Source organism: Melanostigma gelatinosum, assembly GCF_949748355.1.
Source record: "Melanostigma gelatinosum genome assembly, chromosome: 3".
Taxonomy (NCBI): Eukaryota; Metazoa; Chordata; class Actinopteri; order Perciformes; family Zoarcidae; genus Melanostigma; species Melanostigma gelatinosum.
The window spans coordinates 8,762,370-8,787,885 of NC_136636.1; the positions used below are offsets into that span (position 1 = coordinate 8,762,370).

The window sequence follows — 25,516 nt, forward strand, 5'->3', positions numbered from 1 at the left end:
CTGTGTTCAGATCACCTCCTTCGCTGGCTCCAGCCGTCTGGTGGGAAGCAGCGTTGGCTCCTTTCAGATTTGGAGAGGCTCCAAAAAATTGTCCCCTTGAGCTTTCCTGCGCTCTATGCGTTCTCTCTCTCCCTCTCTTGTTGTCTATATCGGGAAGTTAACCAAGACATCAGCTTTAGGCTTTTAATCCTGCAAAATATGTCTCTCATCAGACACACGTCTGCCCCCCTCTCATTATGAAGCTGCTTTGAGACGACGACAAAGATGAAATCTGACCAAGATGATGTCGCATGCTGCTGCAGCTTGTCTGATTCAGACAAGTTTAATCAGTTCCAAGTCCAAAGTGTGTGGTGAGGAAATATGAATACATTCAATCTGGATTGATTATAGCAGACAGTGGTGGGTAAGAGGAATATTTATTTAGGTCGTTATAGTTGACACTTTACATATTTATTTGGTCATGGTATTCCTAAATATTCCAGTCATACAAAAAATAAAAAATCCAGAAATGCATTTAAACAAAAAGATTTGATCACTGACTTCATTTCATTGACCACGGTCATGAAATAAATATGTACAACAACAAATACTTCTAGTTTAAATTTAAACCTTGTTTCTTCACAACTTGTGTTGTTTGTTCGGCTAGAAGGCACTCTCCATCTTGGACTTTTCCATTCATGTCAGGCTTACTGGACAGAACCAGCTCCATTTCATGGCCAGGGGAGGGGACAGGGATTTTGTTGATCTTGGCAAAGCTCTGACTGATGTCCATGAATGTTTTATTTTTGGTCTCAGGGAGGACGACATAGAGGTAGATAGATCCCAAGACGCAGACCACCACAAACACCAAGAAGGCGAAAGACTGCAGCTTCTCCTACACAAACAGAAAACACAGAACTATGAATTAGACAGATTCGATTCATCTGTGTCTATCCAGCGTACATTTTCCGAAAGAACTCTGTAAAAGGAATGAAAATGTCAATATCAAGCACCAACAATTACCATAACTTCAAGAGTAAAATGAACTGACAGTTTAATTTCACAAATTTAGATTGTCCTATTTTAGCATGATAAGCATTTGATGATTACTGATACCCTCCCAAATCTGGCCATTTTTCACCCATCCTAAACTCTTGCCAACTCCAGAGAGAAGTTTGTCTGTGACATCTGTTTTGTCATCTGTGTGTGTCATGCTGGGAACAGTACAACATCCCCACGATTTTCCACTTAAAAGGTCATACAGGCATGTGAATGAGGGTACGTGCAAGACATGTCCGCTTCAGAGTTTTGAACAATGTAAGTCTGAACGCCAACCTTGTCCAGTGTGTTATGCCAATAATGGAGATTAGTGACAGATTTAAAAATACACACTGACTGATTACCCAGAGGGGGATTTAGAGTTTGAGAGAAGGTCTGTTTGTGTGTGTGTGTGTGTGTGACATGGGGGGGGGGGGAGAGAGAGAGAGAGAGGAAGATATTTTGCATGAGCGGATATGACTGATCCCACCAGTGTGTCTTAAGCTATAATACCTTGCTCATGAGAGGACAGAACTCAAATGCGGCGCTATGTAACTGGTATTAGAAATGCAGCGTCCAAACAACCATGACCTCAATGAAGAACGACTTACTGCTTTGATTTCAACTGTTACATCATCACTGCTGTTAGTCTCTGACACCGTTTCCTCGGTTGAGTGTGTTTTATAACAAAACCAGAGCATCGTGAAAAGCCCTGACCCAGTTTCCATGTCGCCTCTGTGACGTAACGCTCGTCTGCAAAGTTAGCAAATTCCTCAGAAAACACTGCCTTCCTCTCTCAGTTGTCATATTAGATGAGTCATGCTACAAACAGGACATTTATGTGTCCACTCCGTCTTTCATTTATCAAATGTTGGCAAGCCCCGTGGATTGAGGAGAATGAGACAGCCCCATCTTTGATGCAGGGATAAGCCTTTGATCTGCTGTGATGGCTCAGCTGGGTTCAGCTTGGTTCACACAAACAATTAGGCATGCACGTAAGGACTCATGAAGGCTGAGTGGCTGCAGTCAAACACAAACGTGAATTATATTTTCACGTCTCATGTTCAAACACATGTTGCACCCAGAGTGACATAAAGAATAGAGGTGGCACTTGCAGTTGTGGGGAACCCTGTGGGGAGGGGATAAAACAGGACAGTGCAAAACTGGGTGAAATAGAACAATACCAGACAGGACCGGACAGGCCATTGCAGGATTGGATGGGATTGGATGGGATAGAACAGAATGCAAGTCAGGTTGGGATAGGCCAGGCCAGTACAGAGTGGGACAAGACAGGACAGAACAGTGCAGGACAGGATGGGACAGATGTGATGGAAAAGAACAGCACAGAATGGTACAATCTAAGACAGAGCAAGGCAAGACAAGATGGGATATGCCAGTACTGTACAGGATGGGACAAGACAGGACAGGACTAAACAGAAAAAAGGGCTGCGTATGATAGGACTGGACTGGACAAGACACGATGGAACAGGTTAAGAAAGAACAGAGTTGAATGGGACAATAGAATAGAACAAGACAAGACTGGATAGGACAAATTGGTACAGGATGGGACAGAAGAACAGGAAAGGACAGTCTTGGACAGGGCGGGACGGGATAATACAGAGCAGGCTAGTATATATATATATATATAAATATATATATGTGTGTACCTTCCTGATAACACAGCAAACACCATCTGATCACTGAAAACCAATAAACATTTCTTAGAGAGTGTGTCGCTGAAACATTGAAACCTGTAGAGTTCAACACATTACTGTAATTGTTTCAAAATGACATCCATAAAATCATGTTTCTACTCGTAGCAGATATCTCCTTCCTGGTTTTAGTGTTATAGTAACTATGAGGAACTTTTAACTGATTATAAAACAGTCTCAATTTAATACTGATGCCTCTTTATGACCTACATAAGTAAACGAGACCATTAGCGAGGAGATTAGCTACTTCTATATAGTTAATGCATGTCATCGGTGTCAAAGGGTCGGATTCCGTGTGAAATCTGGTAAAATCATCCAGGTAATGCAGGCAACCAGCCCGCCGCAGACACACACAGATCCAGCTTTGCTGCCACCTTCCACCAGCAGTCAGAAGCTCCAACGAGACGTTGGAGCCGAGCTTCACTTAGCTGCTTTCCCGCTCCCCGCTGGGAGCCAACACCGACAACATGCTACTGGAGACCAGGCCATATTGCTGGGCCCGCTGGAGGGAAGGGAAGCATGCAAGAACCAGAACCAACTGTCAAACCCCTGCTGCAGTAAAGAGAGCTTTTTAAAAGGGAATCTGGTGCTCAGAAACACACCACAGGACCACAAAAATCAAAACAAAATGAAAGTTCCACTACTTTAGTTTATGACCAAATACCTGCAAAACTAATGACACTCCTGTCAGTCTCAGCTGTACTTTGGGTTTACTGCAGATTAACATATTAGCATCCTGACAGGCTAAAGTAAGGTGGTTAACATAACATTAGACCTGCCAAACATTAGCATGTTAAGCTCTGTTACCTTGACTTTCTCTCCGTGTAAATGTGAGAAAGTATGATGCAGTTAAACGCTGTGTTGTTAACATTTGCTTGTGATCTTTGTCCCCTCCTTAATTAGTACACGTTATAGCCCAGTCGGCAGAAATATTTAACACGTGCTTGTGTCAAAAAAACATCCACAGGGTACCTTCACAGTGTAAGTGTTTGTATCTTGACACCTGCACTTTAGGGATAACACACACACATCTGTTCCTCCTGTAATTATTGGGGCGCGAAGCCATCAAATACAGAATACTGGTATTTCTTGTTATATTTTTGTGCCCTGTTTTCGTATCACCTTAGACAATTGACTGATCCTGTTAGAATAACAACCTCTGAGAAACCACGCTCTGTGTGTTTGATAAGCCCTTTATCTTAGGTCTCTCTTTTTGTCCCATACATGACACTCTGGTGCAGCTGGCTGAAAGGACAAAATTAGGTTTGTCTGCAGGGACCGTAGAGAAAACATTCAACGGAAGGTCAACCTGACATCAGTACAATGTCCAGCATGCCGCAAGCAAAGATTCACTTTAATCCCAAACTTATGTGCTGACTGTTGTCTAACTTTTTTCTGTTCCTCTCGATGGACATGTCCTTCAAGTTACAGTAAGAGTAACATTGCCTGTGTGTGTGTGCGTGCACGTGTGTGTGTTTGGCTGGAAAAATGCATTTTAATAGTTTTTTAAAAAGAGTAAAGGTTGCAGCTTCAGCAGAGGGCAGAACATAGAGTGGTGCAGGAATGAGTAGTAAAACCCGGCAATGAGTTGGCATTTTTGTACTTCAGGTTCCCTCATCTCAAAGTAAATTAGTTTTTGTTAGAGGCCTGAAATAAGGTATTTGGTTAACACAAGCTTAAGAGATTTTAAGGCTTTGTTGTACAATATACAATACTTCAGTAGATACCCCTCTGGTGAATTTTGAAGCTTTTAAGTATCTTTAAAAAGGCGGTTGCCAACAAGTAGCTGAATGAGACTAAAATCGTCATCATGACGACAAGCCGGCCATTACGGCCTTGTTTTGTAAACTCGCGCTCATTTGACGATGTCGTAGTTTGTTCATAGACTGGCATGAGCTTTTTTCTTGTGCCGATTGAATTCACGCTTCAGAAATCATAAAGGTGTTCATTTGTTCATCATCTTGCTGAACAAAACGTGCGAGTTTCATGAACATTTGATTGCCAGAGTTCATTTTCAGCAGTAATCCAACATCCAATGGAATAGTCCCATTGGCTTTTTGTCGAGGGAACCAGTGCGATGCTAACTTCCGAGTTTGGCCTTCAAAAATGCTTCATCCCTGCAGCTCTCTATTGGTTGAACAGCAAGAGGTAAAATTGAACTTGTAATTGTGGTCCTGCTACCCAACTTCGCTCAACTCAATGGCACCTTTTAATGATTTGTTCACCGTGACCACGTCGTAATCTTAATCGTATCTGTAGTTCGAGAAGGTGCAACAAACATAATTCATGGTGGTTTAGCATCTCTATATGACATACAACAGCTGCAGCAGTACAAGTATGCCATTTAGTAACATGAGCTAAAATATAAAGTCAGCTGTAACGGAGACAGGTGTACAGTAATACAATGTAATTATAATTGCCTCTAAAGTTCCCTCACATTAGCGCCATACATGCACGCTGTCGTTAGGCAAAGAGGAGTGTTAAAAATTCAATACAAGATCGAGGATGCAGATGAGGCAGACAAAACGGCAATAGCCGCTGGGTTAAACAAATTCCCCATGTAAGAACGGTTTAAGAGAAGATACAGGCACAGGCACACACATTGAAATATATTGGGCTTAATATAACATCACAGTCGATCTATCATCCTGTGTGATTAACATAAGCAGGTGAGTGCACCAACGCACCCACGAGTATCTGAAAATATTCATGTGTTATAGATTCTATAATGTTTGGTGCCTCAGTACTTAATATGTTGCAAATCACATGCAATTACTCACGAAGCAGAGACGGATGCATGTATAGATTCACCAGTATTAACTGTCCTTCCTCTCAGTGCTCTGAAGCGTGAATGTTTTCCTGCATTCAGTTGAAGACAGCCGATGTTTTGAGAGGTATATTCAAGGAGAAGTTGCTTTTCAAAAAAGCAATCTACTGTTTCCAAGGTTGGACTTACAATCAGGTATTGGGGTACCTTACATTCAATCATGAATTTAATTGAATTTAAACAAACAAGCCTCAGGCTCTTTCTGAGAAAGCCAGAATGAAAAAGTGAAGAAGTGCTTGTATAAGTTGAGAAAACTGCAGGTTTAAGAGGGCATGGACTTCAGCATACATATCTATGTGTTTTCAGCTCACAAAGATTGAAATGTCAAATGCAATTAGAGTCTAATGAGGGACAAGTGGGACATTATGACCGAGGGCAACGTTCTGCCTCTCTAAAAAGCTGAGCTGAACAATGTTCTTGGCATATAGGGCAATTAATATGACTTATCCTTTAATATAAAATATACAATTGAATACATTATTATGAAGATTTATAATCTACTGTGTTTAATAATGTTTCTCTCAGACTTTGTTTTGATGGTTTCTAGATAATAGCACATTGTATTTAGTTCAGGATCTTTTTTTAAATGAATGGATTGTGTGTTATTTGTATCACTGCGTAAATGAATGGATATGAACAATGGATGCACCTATAGCTTAACTATTTGGATATGAAATTGGTCGTTCATAGTAATGAACCCACCCTGAATTCCCCTGAGCGCTATAAAGCGTTTAAGCATTATTCGGGTCAATGGTTTGGTTTTGCAGCTTTACTGTTGTGATTCACTCTCATCAGTGTCCTCTTTGGTATAGCAGGAAGCTCTTACCAGCAAAATAAAAACACTGTACTTCACCTGCCCAGACCAAAAGTCAGACAGACAAAGAAAGCCACTAGCTGGTGAACATAGTGGAGCATTTAGAAAGTAAAGAGTCAGATATTTCCCTCAGGAGTTGGTAGCGAGCAAAAACAGAGCTAAAAGAAGAGCTACACTTTAAGAAGTCATCCAAACGTAAATAAATGCTAATGTTCGCTAAAAAGTCTGTTAGCATATATCGACTTAAGAGGTGATATTAGATCAGTTTTCACAGCTTATTTCCTCCGAGTGGCCAATAAAATCTGCAGGTTGCACCCTGAGAATAGAAACTATAGCAACAACCTAAGCCAGAGGTTCTCAATTATTTACAGCCAAGGACCCCGGCGTAGAAGAACCAAGAGCCCAGGACGTTTACCTTGAGGCGGGTTTAAGTCCTGTAGACCAAGTGGAAAAAATGCATATTACATCAGACACGTCTCACTATCAGCTACAGAAGCATCTTACCATCATACTTACATCACAGAGAAGTTTGTGAGCTCTTTAGTGAATGTAGTCAGTGATAATTACACTGACAATGAATAAATCATTTTCAGATGAATAGATTTTCAATCAATGACATTTTTGTAATCTTTCCAGCTACTCTCAGGAAAATAAGCCCCAGTTAAAAATACGGTATTTATCTATCTGATTACCGAGTGTAGTTTCACGGAAGGAATTAAATCAGGAAATGACAGAGATATGTCATGTATAGTGATGCTTCTTGGCTATTTTCTGTTCAATTTGAGTTCGTCTCACTTAAGAAAACTGTGCTGCTTGATCAATAAATTCAACTAAATGTGTATTTGCATTTAGACACCAGTTTATAGGACTTACATACATAATTACAAGTTATCATATTAGTAACAAAGTGACATGCTAATTTCCTAGAGATTTTATACCAATATTGAGTGCTCGTCATGTGCAAGATCCAAAAGGGCCAACATGTTAAGAAATGGTAATCAAATATATGTTACGGAAATTGTTTCACGAAAAGGTACAGGCCAGCCCACTGTAAGCCAACTTTTTATTGACACAAAAATGGACCGCAAAAACTAATTGACTCATATATTACTCATATATAGGCCTATAAACAAATGATTAAATAAATAGACTGAAGCTTATGCCAACATATAAAATAAAAGACATGGCTTTTTGACCGTCTGCCTATCAATATCCTCTCGTGCATTTCAGCACCCGGGACAGCGCCAAATTGTTTCGTTAATAAATAAAACATATGTAAAACCCCAAAAACAATGCATTCGAATAATACAGGCACGACTTTGCTTTAGGATTGTTTGAGCGCACTATATAGAGAATAAATCCCACACAGATTTCGAACACCAACATAAAATAGCAGACAGTAATTATATTGCACGATGAAGTAAACTGGCAGTGATTTCAGACACAGCCTATATGAGTGAATAGTCTGAATGAAAAATGAAAACCTCGACACCCAGAAGACCAGGAAAAAGGCAAATAAGATCATCAAATATCCAAATCACGCCAGCCACAACCGGTTCTGCCGGCTGTCGTTTGGCAGACGCTAATGCAGCATTCCGGTCTCGGACCAACAGGCTCAGGGATAACTTCATCCCACAGGCCATAAGACTGCTGAGCTCGTGAGCTCTTGAACTCATCACATAACACTTTATTCACACCGCACTAGTGCATATTACCTTTATACTTTTACTAGCTATTCATACACCAAGGTGCCAATATCCTCTCACACCAACAAACCCAATTCTAAATTGTACAAACACTATGTTTCCTAAGGATGGTGCTTCAGTCAAGAGATTGTAACGGGAAAAACATTTAAGTTAAAGGTATGAAAATCTGAAAGAGAGAGTCCGAGAGAGAAAGAGAGAGGAAGAGGGAGAGGCAGGGGAGAGACAGAGGAGGTAAAATGAGAGGAGGCAGTGATGCGGAGCCGCCAGGAGCAACAGTCAAGTTTTAGAGGTTGAAAGAGGACCCTGCAGTTTCCAGGAAAAACATTCCAGTGTCAGACACTAATACACTCTTCCATCTGAAACTGTGCTTATAATACTCTAAAAACACATTTGCCCTCCTTACAAAGGAGTTCTATCCCGGGTCCCATAGCACTTCAAAGATGCCCATTTTGGCAATTTAATAATAGAAAGGGAGCATTCCACAATAGAGGGCCAAAAATCAAACCCACTTCCGTTTTGACAACCAACAACTATAGTTTCTACAAGGCTTTGAAAGTGCTTCTGTGTCTAATATTTTACATTCAGCTTTCCTGTCACATCTCAAGTTTCACCAGCAACACCTTGCTTACAAGGCTGAGCAGCAAAATCAGCATGTCAGCAGCCAGTCAGTGTCCACACTGGATCTTTTCAGTACTGCTGCGCACTCTGACAGAGCTCACAACCCAAAAAAGAAAAAAAGAAAAAAACCTAACCAAACATGATGTAGTTACATGTTTGATACTGCATCGAAATAGAAGTTGAAGAGGCCAAGACATCCTGTGTTTAATTCCCTAATATGGGCCAAGCTCTAAAGAGACTTGAGTGCCCCTTTACAGTATGTTGTACTGTTAATATCTTGCAGTTATGTGGCAAGAATCTCACAAATCGCCACACTTACAAGGGAAATAAAAACTGTGCCTTGTAATCACAGTTGAGTTATAAATGCCCAACGGAACACACTGGAGTGCCAAAGGCTTGCCAAAGGCTAAAGTGACAAACATAGTTGGTGTTATTTTGTTTTAACAGTGTGGGCAATGCTTTATTTTAGAAAAGTGTCACTCATCTCTCTTGACATTGGGCTCCAAAACCTGACCCCAACCCCAAAACTAAAACGTGTACAAGTGCACACAATTAGATGAGGTAACTCACTTGAATGAATGGGAACAGGAAGCCGACGGCAAAGTTGGACAGCCAGTTTACTATGCCAGCGATCATGAAGGCGGCAGGTCGGTAGGACTGTTCAAACAGTTCTCCGGTCAAGACAAATGGGATGCCACCTGAGAGAGAAGGGAGAAGACCATTAGTTCTAACGAACCGCGGAACAGAAGCAAACAGCTCCGCTCTGAGCGTTAAGTATTCTGTGCTTATAAACCACATGAAGTGGAAAAGGATTGCTTATTGTTTGCTCCTACGTCAGAGTCAACATTTATTGGTAACACTTTTTATCAACACTCATTATTATTACTTATAATAATAAGTTTTTTATTACTTTAAGTGGTCGTTGTTGAAGATGAAATGTATCACACACAAAACGTAAAACTCATTTTGACTTTACTTAAAGAAAACAATCAGCAATTTAAGATTAAAATATATTATAACTATGACAATTATAGTTTATACTCATTATAAAATGCTTTGTAATGTGTTATAATAATAATAATAATGTGATATAACTCATTGTGAATGTTTATGAGTGCTAATAATATAATAATGTAGAATAATAATAATGTTTATAATGCATTATAGACATGGATGTCATAGAAAATGTTATCCTTTTGTTTAATTAAGGAAAGGCACAATGATGGCAAAAGGTGAAAGAGTTAGGAGGTGGTGTTTAATCCAAGCGATATTGTCTTGTGTTCTTCCTGCCCTCCAAGTGTAATCAATAGTAGTGCGCGTCTGACTCTATAATCCATCGTCCTATTCAATTCCCACAACACTGAATCCGGTTTATCAGAACAAACTCAGATGAAGCTCATATTACCGTTTCAGGCCACGGAGATACAATCAACAATGTATTTGACCGAATTGAATTGAGTTGGACTCGTAAAATGAAACTTTCTTTGACTGTTAGAATACAACTCTTGATTTATGTTACTGTGTTTTAAAGAGAGACACTACAGGTGAATAGCATAACATTTTAAATAATAGATATCACCATAAAATGTGTTTGAATATGAAAATGAGGCATAATCTGATTCTAACTGTTGGTGAATTTAGGAAGAAAACTGCGACTCAACTTGACAGAGTGTAGTAAAATAAACACACGTGTATTTCTGTAGGTTTTCTTTCCAATATTCTAAAAGAAAACATTATGGCCCAAAAGTTTTTGCCGGTAATATCTCGACATAGTACAATCACAGTTTAAATGTTGTAATATGGTGGCCCCTTTGTTGAAAGTCAAAAATGCCTCAGGCCTCTCCCCGAGTACAATGTGCAACCAACATTTCCAAACCTCCGAGAGCAGATGTTGACATTTGGATGTTTTGGTGGGCCATGACATCAAACTAGGAGGCTTAAATTGACAAACATGGCCCACTGAGTTCAAATGTAAGCGGTAGTAATCCATCCTGACAGATTATTGCAAACTCAGTGAAGAGGACTGGGGAGCAATTTAAAACACATTTCTCAAGTTAGGAGTAAAGTTGAAGGAAAAATGCTGCTGCTGCAGAGTTAAAATAGTCTCAATCAGCGATCTAATTTCAAAGAAAACTGGTTCATTTCCCATTGTTCCGCCTCCCCGTCAATTTGGATTTGGAAGTTTACTTTTCATAATTACTGAATTTTTGTCTCAAAACAAACCCAAGAGTCTACTCGATCATTTCATTTCAACATTCCAAGTTATTTCGTTTGACTTTGGCATGCAATAGTTTATGACAGGCCGTGGTATGATGAAAATATATCACAGCTGAGGAGTATTGTTCAGCCGACGCGAAGCTGTGATGTAATAACTACATAATAATAGTATTTTACTATATAATTAATATACTATATATAATTGCTATGAAACAGCAGTTGCTATGGAACGTACACTAGCGGTTTGGCAGCTGGCACATTTATTTTTAATATAGTTGTCCATATAAAGCATAACAGAGAAGACAGTTAATGAGCTATAGAAGCAACAGAGACACTTTAATTTAGAGCTCAATGAAGGGAGGTATGGCTCACATTAGCCCTCAGCATCCTCTTAGATTTAATTGCTTGCGATAATAAACCATCTCATGCTATGAATAAGATGCCTTGCTGTTTAAACAAATGTGACCAGCTAATTACAAGTGTTTGTGTTCTCGCATGCCCAGAGTTGGCCAGATTGCACACAGCAATCATGGGCATATTAAAGACTGATCACAATAAATGAATGGTCACAAGCAGTGCAGATGTAAGTTAAATGAAATGGCAATATGAAGATCGCTTATATTTTCTTTTTCCACTTCTTTGTTCAGCAAACCCAAGAGTTGTGCGCTGTAGGACACACACACATCCTGGTTACATTATTCTGATCACAGAGAATGTTAGAGGCAACAGAAAAGTGCCCTTTTAACTTAACAGCTAAACTGCATCTGATTGTGTCTGAGCACAATCAGGAAGGCACGTTATTGATACAGATGAGCACATAAGTTACAGTCCATCTTTTTGGAGGCAGAGGGGAGAGAGTTCAGCATCCTGACAGCCTGATGTATAAAGCTGTGACCAAGTCTGGTGATATAAGCCGGTAGGCTGTGGTATCTTCTCCCAGATAGCAGGAGACTGAAGAGGCTGTGCGAGGGATGGGTGGGGTCTCTCGCAATGCAGGTGGCTTTGCAGACTAGGCAGATGTTGTAAAAGCCCAGGAGGGAGGGGAGGGAGGAAACAGTCCCTTCCTAGTCGCATTCACTGTGTGCTGCAGGGATTATCAGAATGCTCTCCACGATCCCTCGGTAGAAGGAGCACATGATGGGTGCCAGGGCTAAAGATGCTGCAGGGCTTTCTGGGCTAGTGATGCACTGTTATTTGTCCAGACGATGTCCTCAGTGATGTACACACCCGGAAGTGTTGGTCAGCCGCATATGTGTTGGGTGTGGGCTCTCCCGAAATCAATCGCAATCTCCTTTGTGTTTACTAGGAACAATTGCTTATCTTTACACAACATGGCCAGTTGGTTCATCTCATTGCTGTTGTTTCTCCCGTCATTGCTGATGTGACCCACATGCCCGTGCTCTTCTGCACACTCTTTAAACACACAATCGGGTGTGTTGTCTGGACCGGCAGCTTTGCAAGCATTAATCATTCAGTGTTTTACATGCTGGCTGGGGAAGAGTCGTTGAGAGGAGGCGGTGTCCTCTGTGCAAGTGTGTTGTTTCATGCTTCAAAATGTACATGGAAGTAGTTGAGTTGGTTCCACAGAGAGACATTGCTGTAAAAGGCCTGTGATGGTCTGAATCATCTGCCACATAGGCTGAAATGATGAGTTGTCTTTTTGTCAAACAGAAGTTTGGTGTTGCTGATGCCACGAGACAGGTTGGCTCAGTTCAGCTGTGTCACCACCTGATTTAAGACGAGGTCTGTGATTTAAGACGAGGTCGGTCAAATATTTGACTTTAAAAAGAAAAGTGAAGACAAAACAAACAGCTTCATGACAGCAGTAAATACGTTTTATCAAACATCTCAGATGTTTATTCGGTTTTATCTTTAATCTTCAGTGCAGTGGATCCGGACATCCTGTATGTAATGTAATGTGTAGGGGGGGTGTACAGTGTGTGGTCATTGAAAATGTGTTCTGTTATATGTTCTTCACTGAAAATGAGCCAAAGCCAATGAGTCTGAGTTTGAAAAAATAATTTTTGATAAAAAATGAAAACGGGTCCCACAGACCTGGACACCATACAAAGGGTTAAATAAGCAAGAACCAGTCCATATAGTGACATGTTAATTATGGAGAGAATATAGGAACTGGCCGATCTGTTTCCTCCCTTTAGAAGTCTCTAAAGCAGGATGTCGAGAGCACACAAAGAGGGCTTCATTGTATTAATCGCCTCAGCGAGAGTGTCAATAGATATTGTGTCAAAGGACTCAAAGAAGGCAGTGGGTTTCAAATACATCTTTGTGTCATGTGCAAGAGGGGAAATGTGCATTGTTATGCTCGAGACTTTGTTGACAATTTCTAAGGAAAAGAAGTCCATACTGACACTTGGTGGAGTGATGTGGTAAACAAAGCCCCTGTTGTGTTGGGTCTTTTCAATAAGGTCTGAAAGATACCGAGCTCTGGCATTTTTAACTGATGTAAAAAGATTCATTTTAGAATCTCTTAAAAAACCAAGTGCACTGTTTACATGCTTTCTGCTTTCCGACAGTTCCTCTGTAGGACATATGCTCCTGTACATGGCATGAAAACATTAAAGGGTTTTTTTCTGCTTAAATGGTGCAAATTGGTCCAGGATCTGGCCATACAGTCAGGGCCATAAGTATTTGGTCTGTGACACAATTTATTCTTGCTTTGCCTCTTTACACAGCTCCAATGGATTTGAAATGAAAGCTTGTGAATGAAGCTTGAATTCAGTTGATATAACACAAGTATCACATCAACCGTTTAGGAATTACAGCCATTTTTAAACAAGTCCCCCATATTTTCAGAGGTTCAAAACTAATTGGACAACTTTCTGACAAATGGTGTCATTTAAGCAGATAAAACGTCTGGAGTTGATTCAAAATGTTGAATTTGCATTTGGTAGCTGTTTCAAGGAACTCTCAGCATGCCGACCATATCAGTGCAAGTGAATGAGGCCATTTTTATGCTGAAAAACCTAAACATACCTGTCAGGCAGATAGAAACATTAGGATTGACCAAATCAACAGTGTGGTACATTCCTAAAAAGAAGGAATGCACTGGTGCACTGGCAAGCTAACCAACACCAAAAGGCCTGGAAGACCACGGAAGACATCTAAAGTGGAATTCTTTCTTTGGTGAAGAAAAATCTACAATTGAGACGCCTTGATGAATGTAAATACAGAGGGTTTACGACAAGGTGCAGACCACTGACAAAGTGACAGGATGGAAAAAGTCCCACAGACAAGCTGCAACTGAAGGAGGCTGCAGTGAAAGGCCTGGCAAAGCATCTCATAGGGAGGAACTCAGCATTTGGTGATGTCTATGAGTACAAGACTTAACACCATGGTCAAGATCAACAGCGTGGTCCTTATTAACATGATGCACCTGCCCCTTTTTTCCCCAAAACTGGAAGTGCCCTCGCTGAGGATGAATAGCAGCACTTCAACTTCTTAGCTGGCGGATCACTCAGTCCACCCTATTTTCTCTGAGGTCTGTGACAAAAAACTGGAAGGAGTCAAGCTCACATTCTCCCCACAACAACAAAGCAATAGCTGAACGAAAACAGAATTAGACTGATTTGAAACAATATCACATGGCAGTCCAGAAAACACAATGATTAATCACACTGTGGGTGTTTAACTTGCTGACGGTTATTTGGGCTGTGGGATAAAATAAGCAGCATTCAAGATCCTGTCAGCAACAATGAGCATAGTGGAATTAACTGTGGCGGTAGGAAGGAACGCCAGGATTGAAATCCAGTCACGATAAGAGCAAGGTTGCCTGTGGCTGGGCACAGAAAAGTCAGAAGGACACGTCACAAAGGAATAAACGTTCCGCCTCAGAAGCGTACTCCACTATAAATGACTGTATAGGGTCAGGGATAGTCAGTAGCAACTGTGGGAATGATGATGCTGCACTTTAACGCTTCAAATTGCCTGTTACACCTTTGAACTCTGTGTGAAAATAGCATTCCTATTGCTAGTTTTCAAAGCTCAAATAGTTGAAGTAAAGACTTTTTTGAGCAATGACCGCACGTGCTGAGTATGTTGCTGCAAGCACGAAAACAATTTCATTTGAATTGACAAAATCAAATATTTAAAGAATCACTTGAAGGGAATTATTCATCAAAGCTTAAAAGGCAACAAGGGTGTGGACAGCCCAACTGGCATCACCACAAACACATTTTTTTCATGGGCACAGTTCTGCGGTCTCAAATCGCATCAAGCCGTGAACACATACTGCAGACTGCCAACAGGAGATCATCATGCAAACCCATTCAACTCGCAGTACCTTTAACACTTGTAACTGAATTTCTGTGGTTTGGAGTTCAGTTGCACTCCCGGGTTCATGTTCGCACTTTCAGATATCAGCCTTGAAAATTTCCAGCAGTAGGATTTTATTGAGAAGCAGTTATAGAAATGCAATGTGTTAAAGGTCTACTTCACCCACAAAATGGCCATTTGTATATAAATGACTCACTCAGTGTTACCCTGAACACCTGAAGAAAACTTAGAAATGTCTTAATGAATTGAAGTAAATGGGGGCCGTGTTTGAAAACAGCAAAACTTCATCGAAACATCCGTTTACAAACTCTGAAATCTCCTGCAGTATAATCCAAGTCTTATTTATCCAGTCGTATAGTCAGCACTTCCCAAACAGGAGTAGCGCGCCTGTGCAAGCCTGAGACTCTTCATGCAAAAGTGCTTTAAATAGTATGGTTTTAAGCGATATAGCGATATACAAACGTATTCTTTTAAGATGTTTACGGTTGAGCATGGTAAAGGAATCACAGTTCTTCACTGAAATGTTGTATAAAACTGATACAATAAGAGTAGAACCCGAAGTTATTCCTTCCAACGAAAGAAAAACTTCCTGGCTGGTTAAGGGGGGGTTAAGGGGGGGATGAATCCAAAACGTCTCAAGTCTTCCATTGCAAATATTTCAGGACACAAAGGAGAAGAAATCTTTCCCTTCAGAGGACATGCTGCTGGCAGAAGATCATCGTCACAGTAATAAATAGCGGGTGTGGAAAACATTTCGTGCTTTTTAGTAAACACATCTCAGGGGGTCTGAGTACAGGGAAATACTACACGAGTCAGTCTCAAAGGAGACATTGGATCTGGTAATCACGGCAATGTGTGGGATAAACTAGGCAAGGAATAAGAACAATCATGGCTCTGATCCTCAGGAGGCTTCAGTTATGTGGGATACAATCAAACAGGGACAACTGAGAATTACAGGCAATTACATGAGGATTTATGATAAGAATTCATGTTTTAACGGTAAATGTCTATGTGACAAAGTGTAAAAATAGGGGCTTGATGTTTTCACTCATAAATCTAAATGACAGATTATTCAAATTGCATACAGCCTTTACTTTTTGCTTCATTTATTTTTCCCTTCCCGTTTAATCGTATTCTAATACTGGCTGCCACACATTAGATTTCTCCTTGGCTTGAGTTCAGTCACCTCTCTTCACTGCTGTGCGTGTACTTTGCTCGTGGCTCCTAAAAAGCAACAGATGCCGCTCTTTGTCAGGACGGGTTCATTCATTTCACCTCTGGTATCTGTCGTTACCTGTTAACTCACACAACAGCAAGTCCGGCTGCCCAATAATGTTGTTTCCACAATCCCACATGAAAGATGATTCATCTTGTTCAATGGACTTCTGTCTTCTCCTATAGGGCCTGTCTGTCAGCACTTTATAACCCCCTCTCTATCTTCTTTCCACCGATAAGGTATTTTCTCTTCCCAGGACAATTGAGTGAATACACCATCCAACTATATGACGGGGGCATATTGTCTGTTCCACCATGCTGTGACTGTAAACAAGTCCATCAATTTAAAGCAAAAACTCAAGTGTTCAAAAGGTAAAATCGAATTTGTTGCACAATCAATAGATTTGTCCTGCCTTTCTGTGGATTTAAAATTGTTATGGATCGAAGTGTCGTAAAACAGCGGCGTCACTCACTCTGAAAAGAGGACAGCTACTGAGGGAGATTATGGAAGAATGAAAATGCTCACCATGGCACATCCTCACCTCTTTGGTGAGTGAAAGGCAGCAGTGAATAATCTGCTTGAATAGCTAAACTGCTTCTTCAAACATCAGTTGACTGTCAGAAGCAATTAAGTGATTTAAATCATGGGTCAAACATTGTGATTGAAACATTTATTCAAGAAGGAAAGGAAAAACAAAACCAGTGCACCATTAGTATCTTGTGATCTGCCTGTTAACAGCGAGGACCAAGCGATTCTTTTACAAAAGGACTGGGAAGGGTTCAGTGTCATTTGACAACAACAATTATCACAGTCAGCGTCTCACCAGAGTGCACAAAATAATATCATTTGCATTTTGTCTCATATATAAAATTTATAAACACCAGGTGGGCTTATTTGTTTGCTACTGAAGTGAGCAAATGTTTTTGTTAAATTCCTGACCAAAATTGTTTTTCAGTCACCATCTGCTTAGGAAGCAGCACCTTGTGCACGTTGTGCACATTGTTGAGCCTGACATCTCAGAGGAGGGCAAGGCAAAGTCATTTTTTTCAACAGTTACAACACAGCATGGTGCATGTTTCGTTATTTCCTCTTCTGTCTTGACTTTTCCAGACTAAACAATTTTAATAATTAACGCAGGTATCAACTGTGTGTGCTGTGAGTACAATTGCTTGGTAGGTGGTCGAAGCGAACAAAAAAAAGAAGTAAACGCAATCTAGTGATAACATGAAGAGCACCTAAGTGTGTAAGTTTAAACACACGGCCGTCTTTGCACACGGCCGTTTTCGGCCGTGTGCAAAGAGGAACAAGGATTGATTGAGATTTAAATGCAAGTACTTCACACTGTGGAGGTACAACCAGCTTCCGCACTGCTGTCACCAACAGCTGCAGGACCATGAAGTATGATGTAGCTGCACCAAATGTTGAGTGAGACACGAGCCGAGAATATTGTTTCCTTCGATGAGATGGCTGCCACAGAATTACCCTGCAGTCGGTATGAATCAAATATAACTCATTTATGAAACAATCATAATTTGTGGACAAATGTGCCCATACAAATTGTAACTCAAACCCACGTTGGATGTAACAAACGTTCAGAAGCAGCTGTTTCTGTTCCACATATGTTGATGATAAACAATCACCTCATGAATGGGAAAAACATTCATGGGTTGTTAATTATCGTGAATTTACACAATGCCGATGCCACAGAAACATTACATTAGGAAAACTAGAGCTCCCATCTTCAAAACCTCGAGAACAACATGACACCACAGAAAGCGAAAAAAAAGAACTTCCGTTTCTTAATAATCAAAGTACATTAATATATGAAAGGAGTTAACACTGCAGGTGTTTGTCATCGCATCCTCGCCCTGAAAGTTTTAGAAGGACATAAACAGTATGTCACAGCCACAAACATATGGGGGAAAGCAACTTGTCACAATCTAATAAAAGGATCAATGCGTCTTTGGGTAGTGTCGGTCTCTGCTGTGCCACATGGGAACAGTAACAACATGCTCAGTGTTGGTGCTATTTGTTTTTTTATTTCAACATCAGCAACTCCAGTTCTTAGAATGTATACAACACTCATCAAAATGCCAACTGTCATCCCATTCCTTGCCCAGAATGCTGAAACAGTCGTATCTGCTCTTGTTCGTTTTTCATATAGGCACCAGAATTATAAGGGTTGTGAAACAGCTCGGGTTGAGTTGTTTTCCCTGGTTTGACAAGGCGGCACAATCTGACACAATCAACTGGAGAGTCAGAAAGAAAGCATCCATAATTTCCAGTTAATGAGCTGACAGTGTCAGCCTGCTGGAAGAAGCCCAAAATAAGCCAAGAACCTTCGAACTGAGCTCAAATATTTAAAAATAATTGTTTTTTTCAGTTTTTAAATGGTTAAATGGTTTAATGGGTTGAAAAAAAGTCTAAATCTTAGCTTCAAAGAAAACTTTGGAAAGCACATCTTTGTTCCACTAAATTAATAAAAATGGAAAAACAGGAATTGAACTATTATGCAACAATAGTGTAACTATTGCCTAAATGCTAAAAGTTTGATCTCCATACCATTTGCACAGCTGTCTTTTTTTGATGACAAGCAAACAAATAGGTTCGCTTCAGAAACCTATACAGTTACTCCCAGTTGCAGCCTCCAGCAGTGAAAGGAATTAACCTTGAATAGACATATGTATCTGCACTGTGTCCTCATCACTAGCTCAGGTGCTCGGCAGAAGAATGGATTTGCCTCAGCAGAGAACAGTTCCACGTTGAGTCAATCATCTGACTCAAACTATCTGAAAATCCATCTACCTTTGAGAAATTTGCTGAACATTTCTCACCTGGCGCTCCAGCAACTGTCCATGCCAATTAAAAGTGTGGTGCATGTCAAAAAACAGCACATATACAGTAGTTTGCCACTTTGCTTCCACACGAGAGAAAAATGTGTTACGCTGGGCCACACTGCCGAGATGATGCTGAATATACCGGGTGATTCTTAGCATGTGAAATAATTGTTCCATACATCATTTTTCGAGTATACTTTGATATTGCGTTTAGTTAGTCTCAAAACCCGTGCACATAAAACCAGGCAAGTGCACGTGATACGAGCGCACAGAACAGTATCCATCAATCCATCCATCCAGAAAAAAATGTACTTCTGAGGCAGCATTTCTGCCAAAAAAGACTCAAGTCACTGAGTAAAGTAACTTGGTCACATTGCATATGGAACCATTGTTTTACATGTTCATAATCAACCAGTGCATTACATTCACAATCATGTCCATAAACATTCTCATTTGTCCAGGTCACTAAATATCTTGCATTCCTGAAATTTATCACACATTCAAGAGGCTTCATCAATTTGCAACTGATTGATGAAAATGCCCTCTAGACCAAACTAAATCGAGTTGCTTTAAATCAAGGACTTCACTTGTGTCATGAAAAATTAGAAAGGTTTCTATGCTTTAAAAAAAACAAGGAGTACACTTTTTTATTTTTACACGATGCACTGGTTCTGGTTTTCCCGTGCCTCCATGCCCTAACCTTACATCGGTGTTGGTTCCCAGCAGGGACCGGCGGAGCAGCAAGGTGAAGCTCTGCTCCTAGCCTGAGGAGGAGACACTGCTGCCGAGCTCAGAGCTCTCCTCCTCCCGCCGCTGCTCTGACTACAGATCAAAGGCGGCCAGTGAAGCCGGATCTGTCTGAGGCATGCTGGTCACTGCTGGAGGCCCCTCTGGTGTCTGAGCTGAGGACGTTTCTGGTGAACTTGCATGATTTCATCTGATTTCACACGGAATCCAACCCGGGGGCACCGATGACAAACATTAAGAATAACGATATAGAAATGATTTTCTTATTTACTTGCTGTTGGTCTCATTTACTTAGTGTATGTTGGTAATATAGAGGCATCGGTATGAATTTGAGACAAAATACAGATGTAACTGAGGTAGGGCATCCATGACAGACTATCCTAGATAAGAGAGCGAGAGAGATGACATTGCAGTGACCATAATCATTATGTTAGCAAAAAATCTCAGGAATATGAGAGTAAATATATCAGGAAAATTAATAATTAATAGCTACATCCTATATTTCATTAAGATTTTTGATTAAACAGCCAACATCACCAAATAAATCCAAGAAAATTCAATCCACACATTCGTATATTACCCCACACCCATACATCTGTACACAGTGTAATAATCCATGTGAGCATCTTGTAAACAGAACCATTTATCCAAACTAATTTGCTAAAAAAAAATGTATTATCAATCATGTCACTAGCAGCTGGAAGTTATAGGCCTTTTTTTTTTTATTGGCTGTTTTGCAGCCACACAACCATGCAAATAAGTGGAGGTCTGTGGTCTCCACTGTGAGGGTGGTAAACTGGCGTGCTCTTATATTGCATTGGATGTGCCTTGTTTGAGTTTTATACAGGCACTACTGGTGAAATGAAATACAATAAAAGCCAGGAGGATACAACGCCACTAAAACCACGACACAAAGTATATAGCCGGAACTATAGAACACAATACTGCATCAAAAAAAGACAATATGCAGTAAGATTCATATTTGATTATGATTTCTTATGTACGAAGTACACCTGCTCTGTTTAAAGATCCACTATAAACTAAAATACTTAAATCGAACTTAATGTTCTTTTGGTATTGTTCTACAAAGTGTATCACAATTGCAGGTACATTTTAATACCTGGAAAATGGTAGGTGGAGTAAAAGGCAATTCATTTTGTTCAATAACCAGGCTATTGACGGGTATACAGGCCGAATCAGGCAAATGTATAAAATCAGACTTCCATCTATACAGGAGATCTAAAGGAGCAGCTGTGCAGGCAGAGAGCTATTTAGGGCAGTCAAGTGTTTCACAGAAGAGGTATTTTAGAAGGTGGGAAATATTCAGTGTCTGATTTGACAACTAAGCCCCATAACAAACAAACACACTGTAGCTATGCCCTTTAATTCATCATGTCAAAAGCAATCGCTTTGATAATCTTTCAATATCTTTGAGTTTCATAAAACTTTGGTATATCTGGGCCATTGTAAAATGCTTTCAGAGAAATTGTGGCTCCTCGTTTATCCACTCAAAAGCTCAAAGCACCACTGGGATCATCCCTTACAGTATGTGAATTCCCTCCTCTTCCCCTCCCAGTCATTCCCCATCCCAAAGCAATTAGGGGCATCATTTATTTCAATGGGCCATAAATCATCACTGTGAGGTGGACATAAACAAGAAAACATCTCTCTTCCCTCCACAAATACCACAGAAATGCACCTGAGCAAAAGCACTGAGTGAACTATTAAAAGCTGGTGTTACACAGTAGAGCGGGCATTGGTGGCACTGTGTGACGTTTTATGTTGTCTTTTTCTCATCTTTATTAAAGGTCCCTCAGGTTAGGAAAACCACATGTGCTTCCTCGAGCATTCTGCATGTGATTGTTGTGAGAAGTCTCCATTTTTCTACACTTTCTCCCTGGAGACATTATTCTTCAGAAGGGATCTATACGTGTGGTGACAGCGATGACCTCACCTTGAAACTCAAAGTCAACCTCCCACCGAGACTCACTGTAGTCATACTGTCCCCATGTGCATCTGCAGTACCGTGCCATATATTTATATATAGTGTATTTAGTGTGCTAACATTAACGGTTGTTAACATATACAACTAAAAATGATCAGTTGGCTAATAAGTCAAATGCTTTGAGTCTAAAAAGCACTGCAAATACAAATCTGTGTCCCTTTGCCAGTTTTAAAAGTGAGGACCAGAGTTGGTCAGTCACATATCTTATTCAATGACTACTTCACTGAATTACAGCCAGCTTTGAATTACACAATCTGAAAACATTCTGCAGGGTATTTACTTAATCTCTTTTAAGTGCAGTTTTAAGGGAAGTGGAGCAGTGAGGACGGATTATAGCAGAGAAGTAAAAGTGAAGAAAAAGAAAAAGCAGAAATCTCAATCAGTTATGTGAGTTAGTAGTTTTACCTGGCCCAGAGCAAAAGGACGCAATCACAGCCAGAATGCAGATGTAACTGAGGTAGGGCATCCATGACAGACTATCCTAGATAAGAGAGCGAGAGAGATGACATTGCAGTGACCATAATCATTATGTTCGCAAAGAATCTCGAGGCAGCAATATGAGAGTAAATATATCAGGAAAATGAATAATTAATAGCTACATCCTATATTTCATTAAGATTTTGTTTAAACAGCCAACATCACCAAATAAATCCAAGAAAATTCAATCCATACATTCGTATATTACATTTCTTATTTTCTTTTTTTTGTTGTGCAAGTTCCACTAATCAGTGCCAATTAAGAGTTATTTTTGTTGAAAACGTGAGAAATGTCACATATGATATCATATACATTCAGAAGTGATGTACAGTATAATTACCTAATTTCCTCAGAGTTGGAACTCTGATAATAATACAATTTGTTCACAGTGTAATTGGACCACAGTACAGATCACCCATGTGTATTGAGATACACCTATAGCTCACAGTATGCCTATGATAGGGTGGCTTACCTGGAAATTGAGGAACACTGTGAGTAAGCTGAAGAAAACGGCCATGGCAGAGAAGCCAAAGATGAGAAGTGGCTTCCTCCCGATTCGTTCTATCACTAAGCCCTGGGAAGAAGACAAAAAAGCAGTATAATATGAGAAGAATTTCAAGGGGTTTCCAATGGCTGCATGATTATAAAGCTATCTTTAGGGATGGCAATGTCAGTCAACCACTTTGGTCCAGACTGAAACATCTTAACTATTGGACAAAAGCTGAAATATTCTTGTCATGTTGTGTTAATTGTTGTTGGGTTGTAAAATCCTTTCTATATTTTATATAGTGCCGTCTCATAAACCCTAAAGCACATTAATCTGTTACACCAACTGGACTTCCTGGATCGTATTTGAATGTCTTACCAGGACCTGAAGCTACACGCCACCAACACAGCCTCTTGCGTTGTTATTTTTAGTCTGAACGCCCACTTACTCTTGTAAAAACCTAAAGAATTGTTTTCTCAATTAGCACATGAAGAAACACGAAGATGTGTGATCAACATGTTCTATTTGGGAGCATTTTCTCAGCTTTCTATATGGCATACTGTGTGCGCCATGTGGTAACATTCTTGGACATGACAGCCCATGACACAAAATAAAAACGAATTTGAAAGCAATGACTTGCTGAAGGAAGACATAGCACATCACATTTGTTTGGTTAACCCTTCAACCCACCAGTGAAATGTACAGAAAGTTAGAGAATTGGAGAATACCCGATACATAATTCACCACACGGCACATATACAGTGACATGCACATAGAGATTTTAGAGATTACACAATACAATACTGCATGTGGCTCATCAATATTTCCACAGGCCTTTCTAACCCCAGGTATCTCTTGGGTCATAGGTGCAGTGTGGGACATGACATGGAGGTCGGATTCAATAATGGTCAAGCTCAAGATAACTTGAGGTGTTTCCACCTAAATGTATGTGTGTTGGCATGTAGAAATGTGCATGTTATTACCAATAAGAGATTAAATGAGATGCGAGTGTTGTTGTGTGAATCCTCAATTCTGTCATTCAGGTGTTCACCGCTCCGTGTACTTAAAGGCTGATGATAACCTTTTCAGTATCATACCTTCAGTCCCAAGGTTTGAATGTGTGTTTCAAACAATCATTGTTTCATGACAATTTGTGCAAATACACTTTTTCCTTGAGTTGTCACTGATAATGGATGGTCCTATTACAGCATGCAGATCTTCTCATAATGTCGATCAAAACTTTCACTGAAATGTAATATGTGTTTCCAGGTTTCCTATTTTGTGCAAATGAATAACACGATGAACTACTGATGAAACTGGACTAAATGACCGCTCATGCACAATAGTAAATGCATCCCACTTCTGGGCAGACTCTGCAGAGGTCAGACTGGTGACACTGTCACATTAAACACAGTAACAGCGCTGCTTTCATTGTTTTTTTCACACTGGAGACAATCAATGCGCAAATTACATTGTAGGACCAAGATATTGAAAGAGAAGACTGATATGTTTGCTTCTTGGATTGTGCCCATCATCTAGACTGCCTCTCCGCTTTACATTTTTCCCGCTATATGTCTGCAGTCCGAGCATAGCTGAAGATATCAGGGCTTGTGTTCCTGCCTGCACAGAATGCCATTTGCAGATAATCGTATTTGTACAGCATGAAAAAACAACTTCCACAGGCAGAATAAGTCAGGCTAGAAAAGGTCAGTTTTTGTATTCCATGATAATTTGTTTGTATTTCTACTTTAACTTGCCACAGCGTAGAGAGTATGACGACACGGTGTGTGATTTAATGTGGGGTGGCACACACGCCACAGTTCTTGTGTGTTAGCCAGCCGTACAGTGACAAGTGTGCCGGAGTGAAAGGGCGATGGCTCAGTAGGGCACTGGAAAGGGAGGCAGGAGGTCAGTGGAAAGCATTTTACATGAAGCAATCATGCATTGTGACTGTCTTTTGTTTTGGTTTCTCATAATGTGTTTCAGAAAGACGTTGTTAGACTCCGAATATACCGAGTAACAAAAGAGAATGAAAAAATAGAATAAAAGAGTTAATCAGAGGTTGATAAAAGCAGAATAAACAAGTCTTTGGTTGGTGATTAATGATGCCATCGCAGAACATATTAATACAAGGCCAATGGAAAGATATGAACAAATGCAAAGAGACATGAGCTGATACAATTTCCCTCCAGGCGGCGTGAATTGTGGCGAAGATGCTCAGCTTGAAAACATCTTTATACAAAGACAAAATTCAATGTTATCTCGAGTACGACATCACTCCATTAATGCATCACAGAAAGAGGAGCACAAAGAGAGGCCTTGGTCAAAAGACAAGAGAAACAACTGGGGCCACATACATAAAACTCTGTGATTATCAACTGCTCGCACAAAGACAAGGTCAAATTTATAAAAGCCACTCATGCGCTTGGTTCTGCTTCATACATCATAATCATTATGGAACAAAGTGCACATACATGAGCCTTATCTCCACTCCTACTTTGAACTGTATTTGAGATTTGACAGGAAATATGAAGCAAGAGAGG

General features: G+C 40.2%; 1 protein-coding gene across 1 annotated transcript in view; it reads right to left on the bottom strand.

Moving 5' to 3' along the window:
- Positions 1-411: 411 nt before the first annotated feature.
- The window catches only part of slc2a9l2 (solute carrier family 2 member 9, like 2), a 49,832-nt gene continuing 24,727 nt past the window's right edge, over positions 412-25,516 (bottom strand). Inside the window, exons 9-12 of the mRNA XM_079297293.1 lie at positions 22,959-23,060; positions 22,415-22,490; positions 9,265-9,392; positions 412-874 (exon numbers count right to left, since the gene is read on the bottom strand). Coding sequence (XP_079153419.1) covers positions 593-874; positions 9,265-9,392; positions 22,415-22,490; positions 22,959-23,060 — 588 coding nt within the window. The 3' untranslated portion in view covers positions 412-592. The remainder of the gene's footprint in view (positions 875-9,264; positions 9,393-22,414; positions 22,491-22,958; positions 23,061-25,516) is intronic.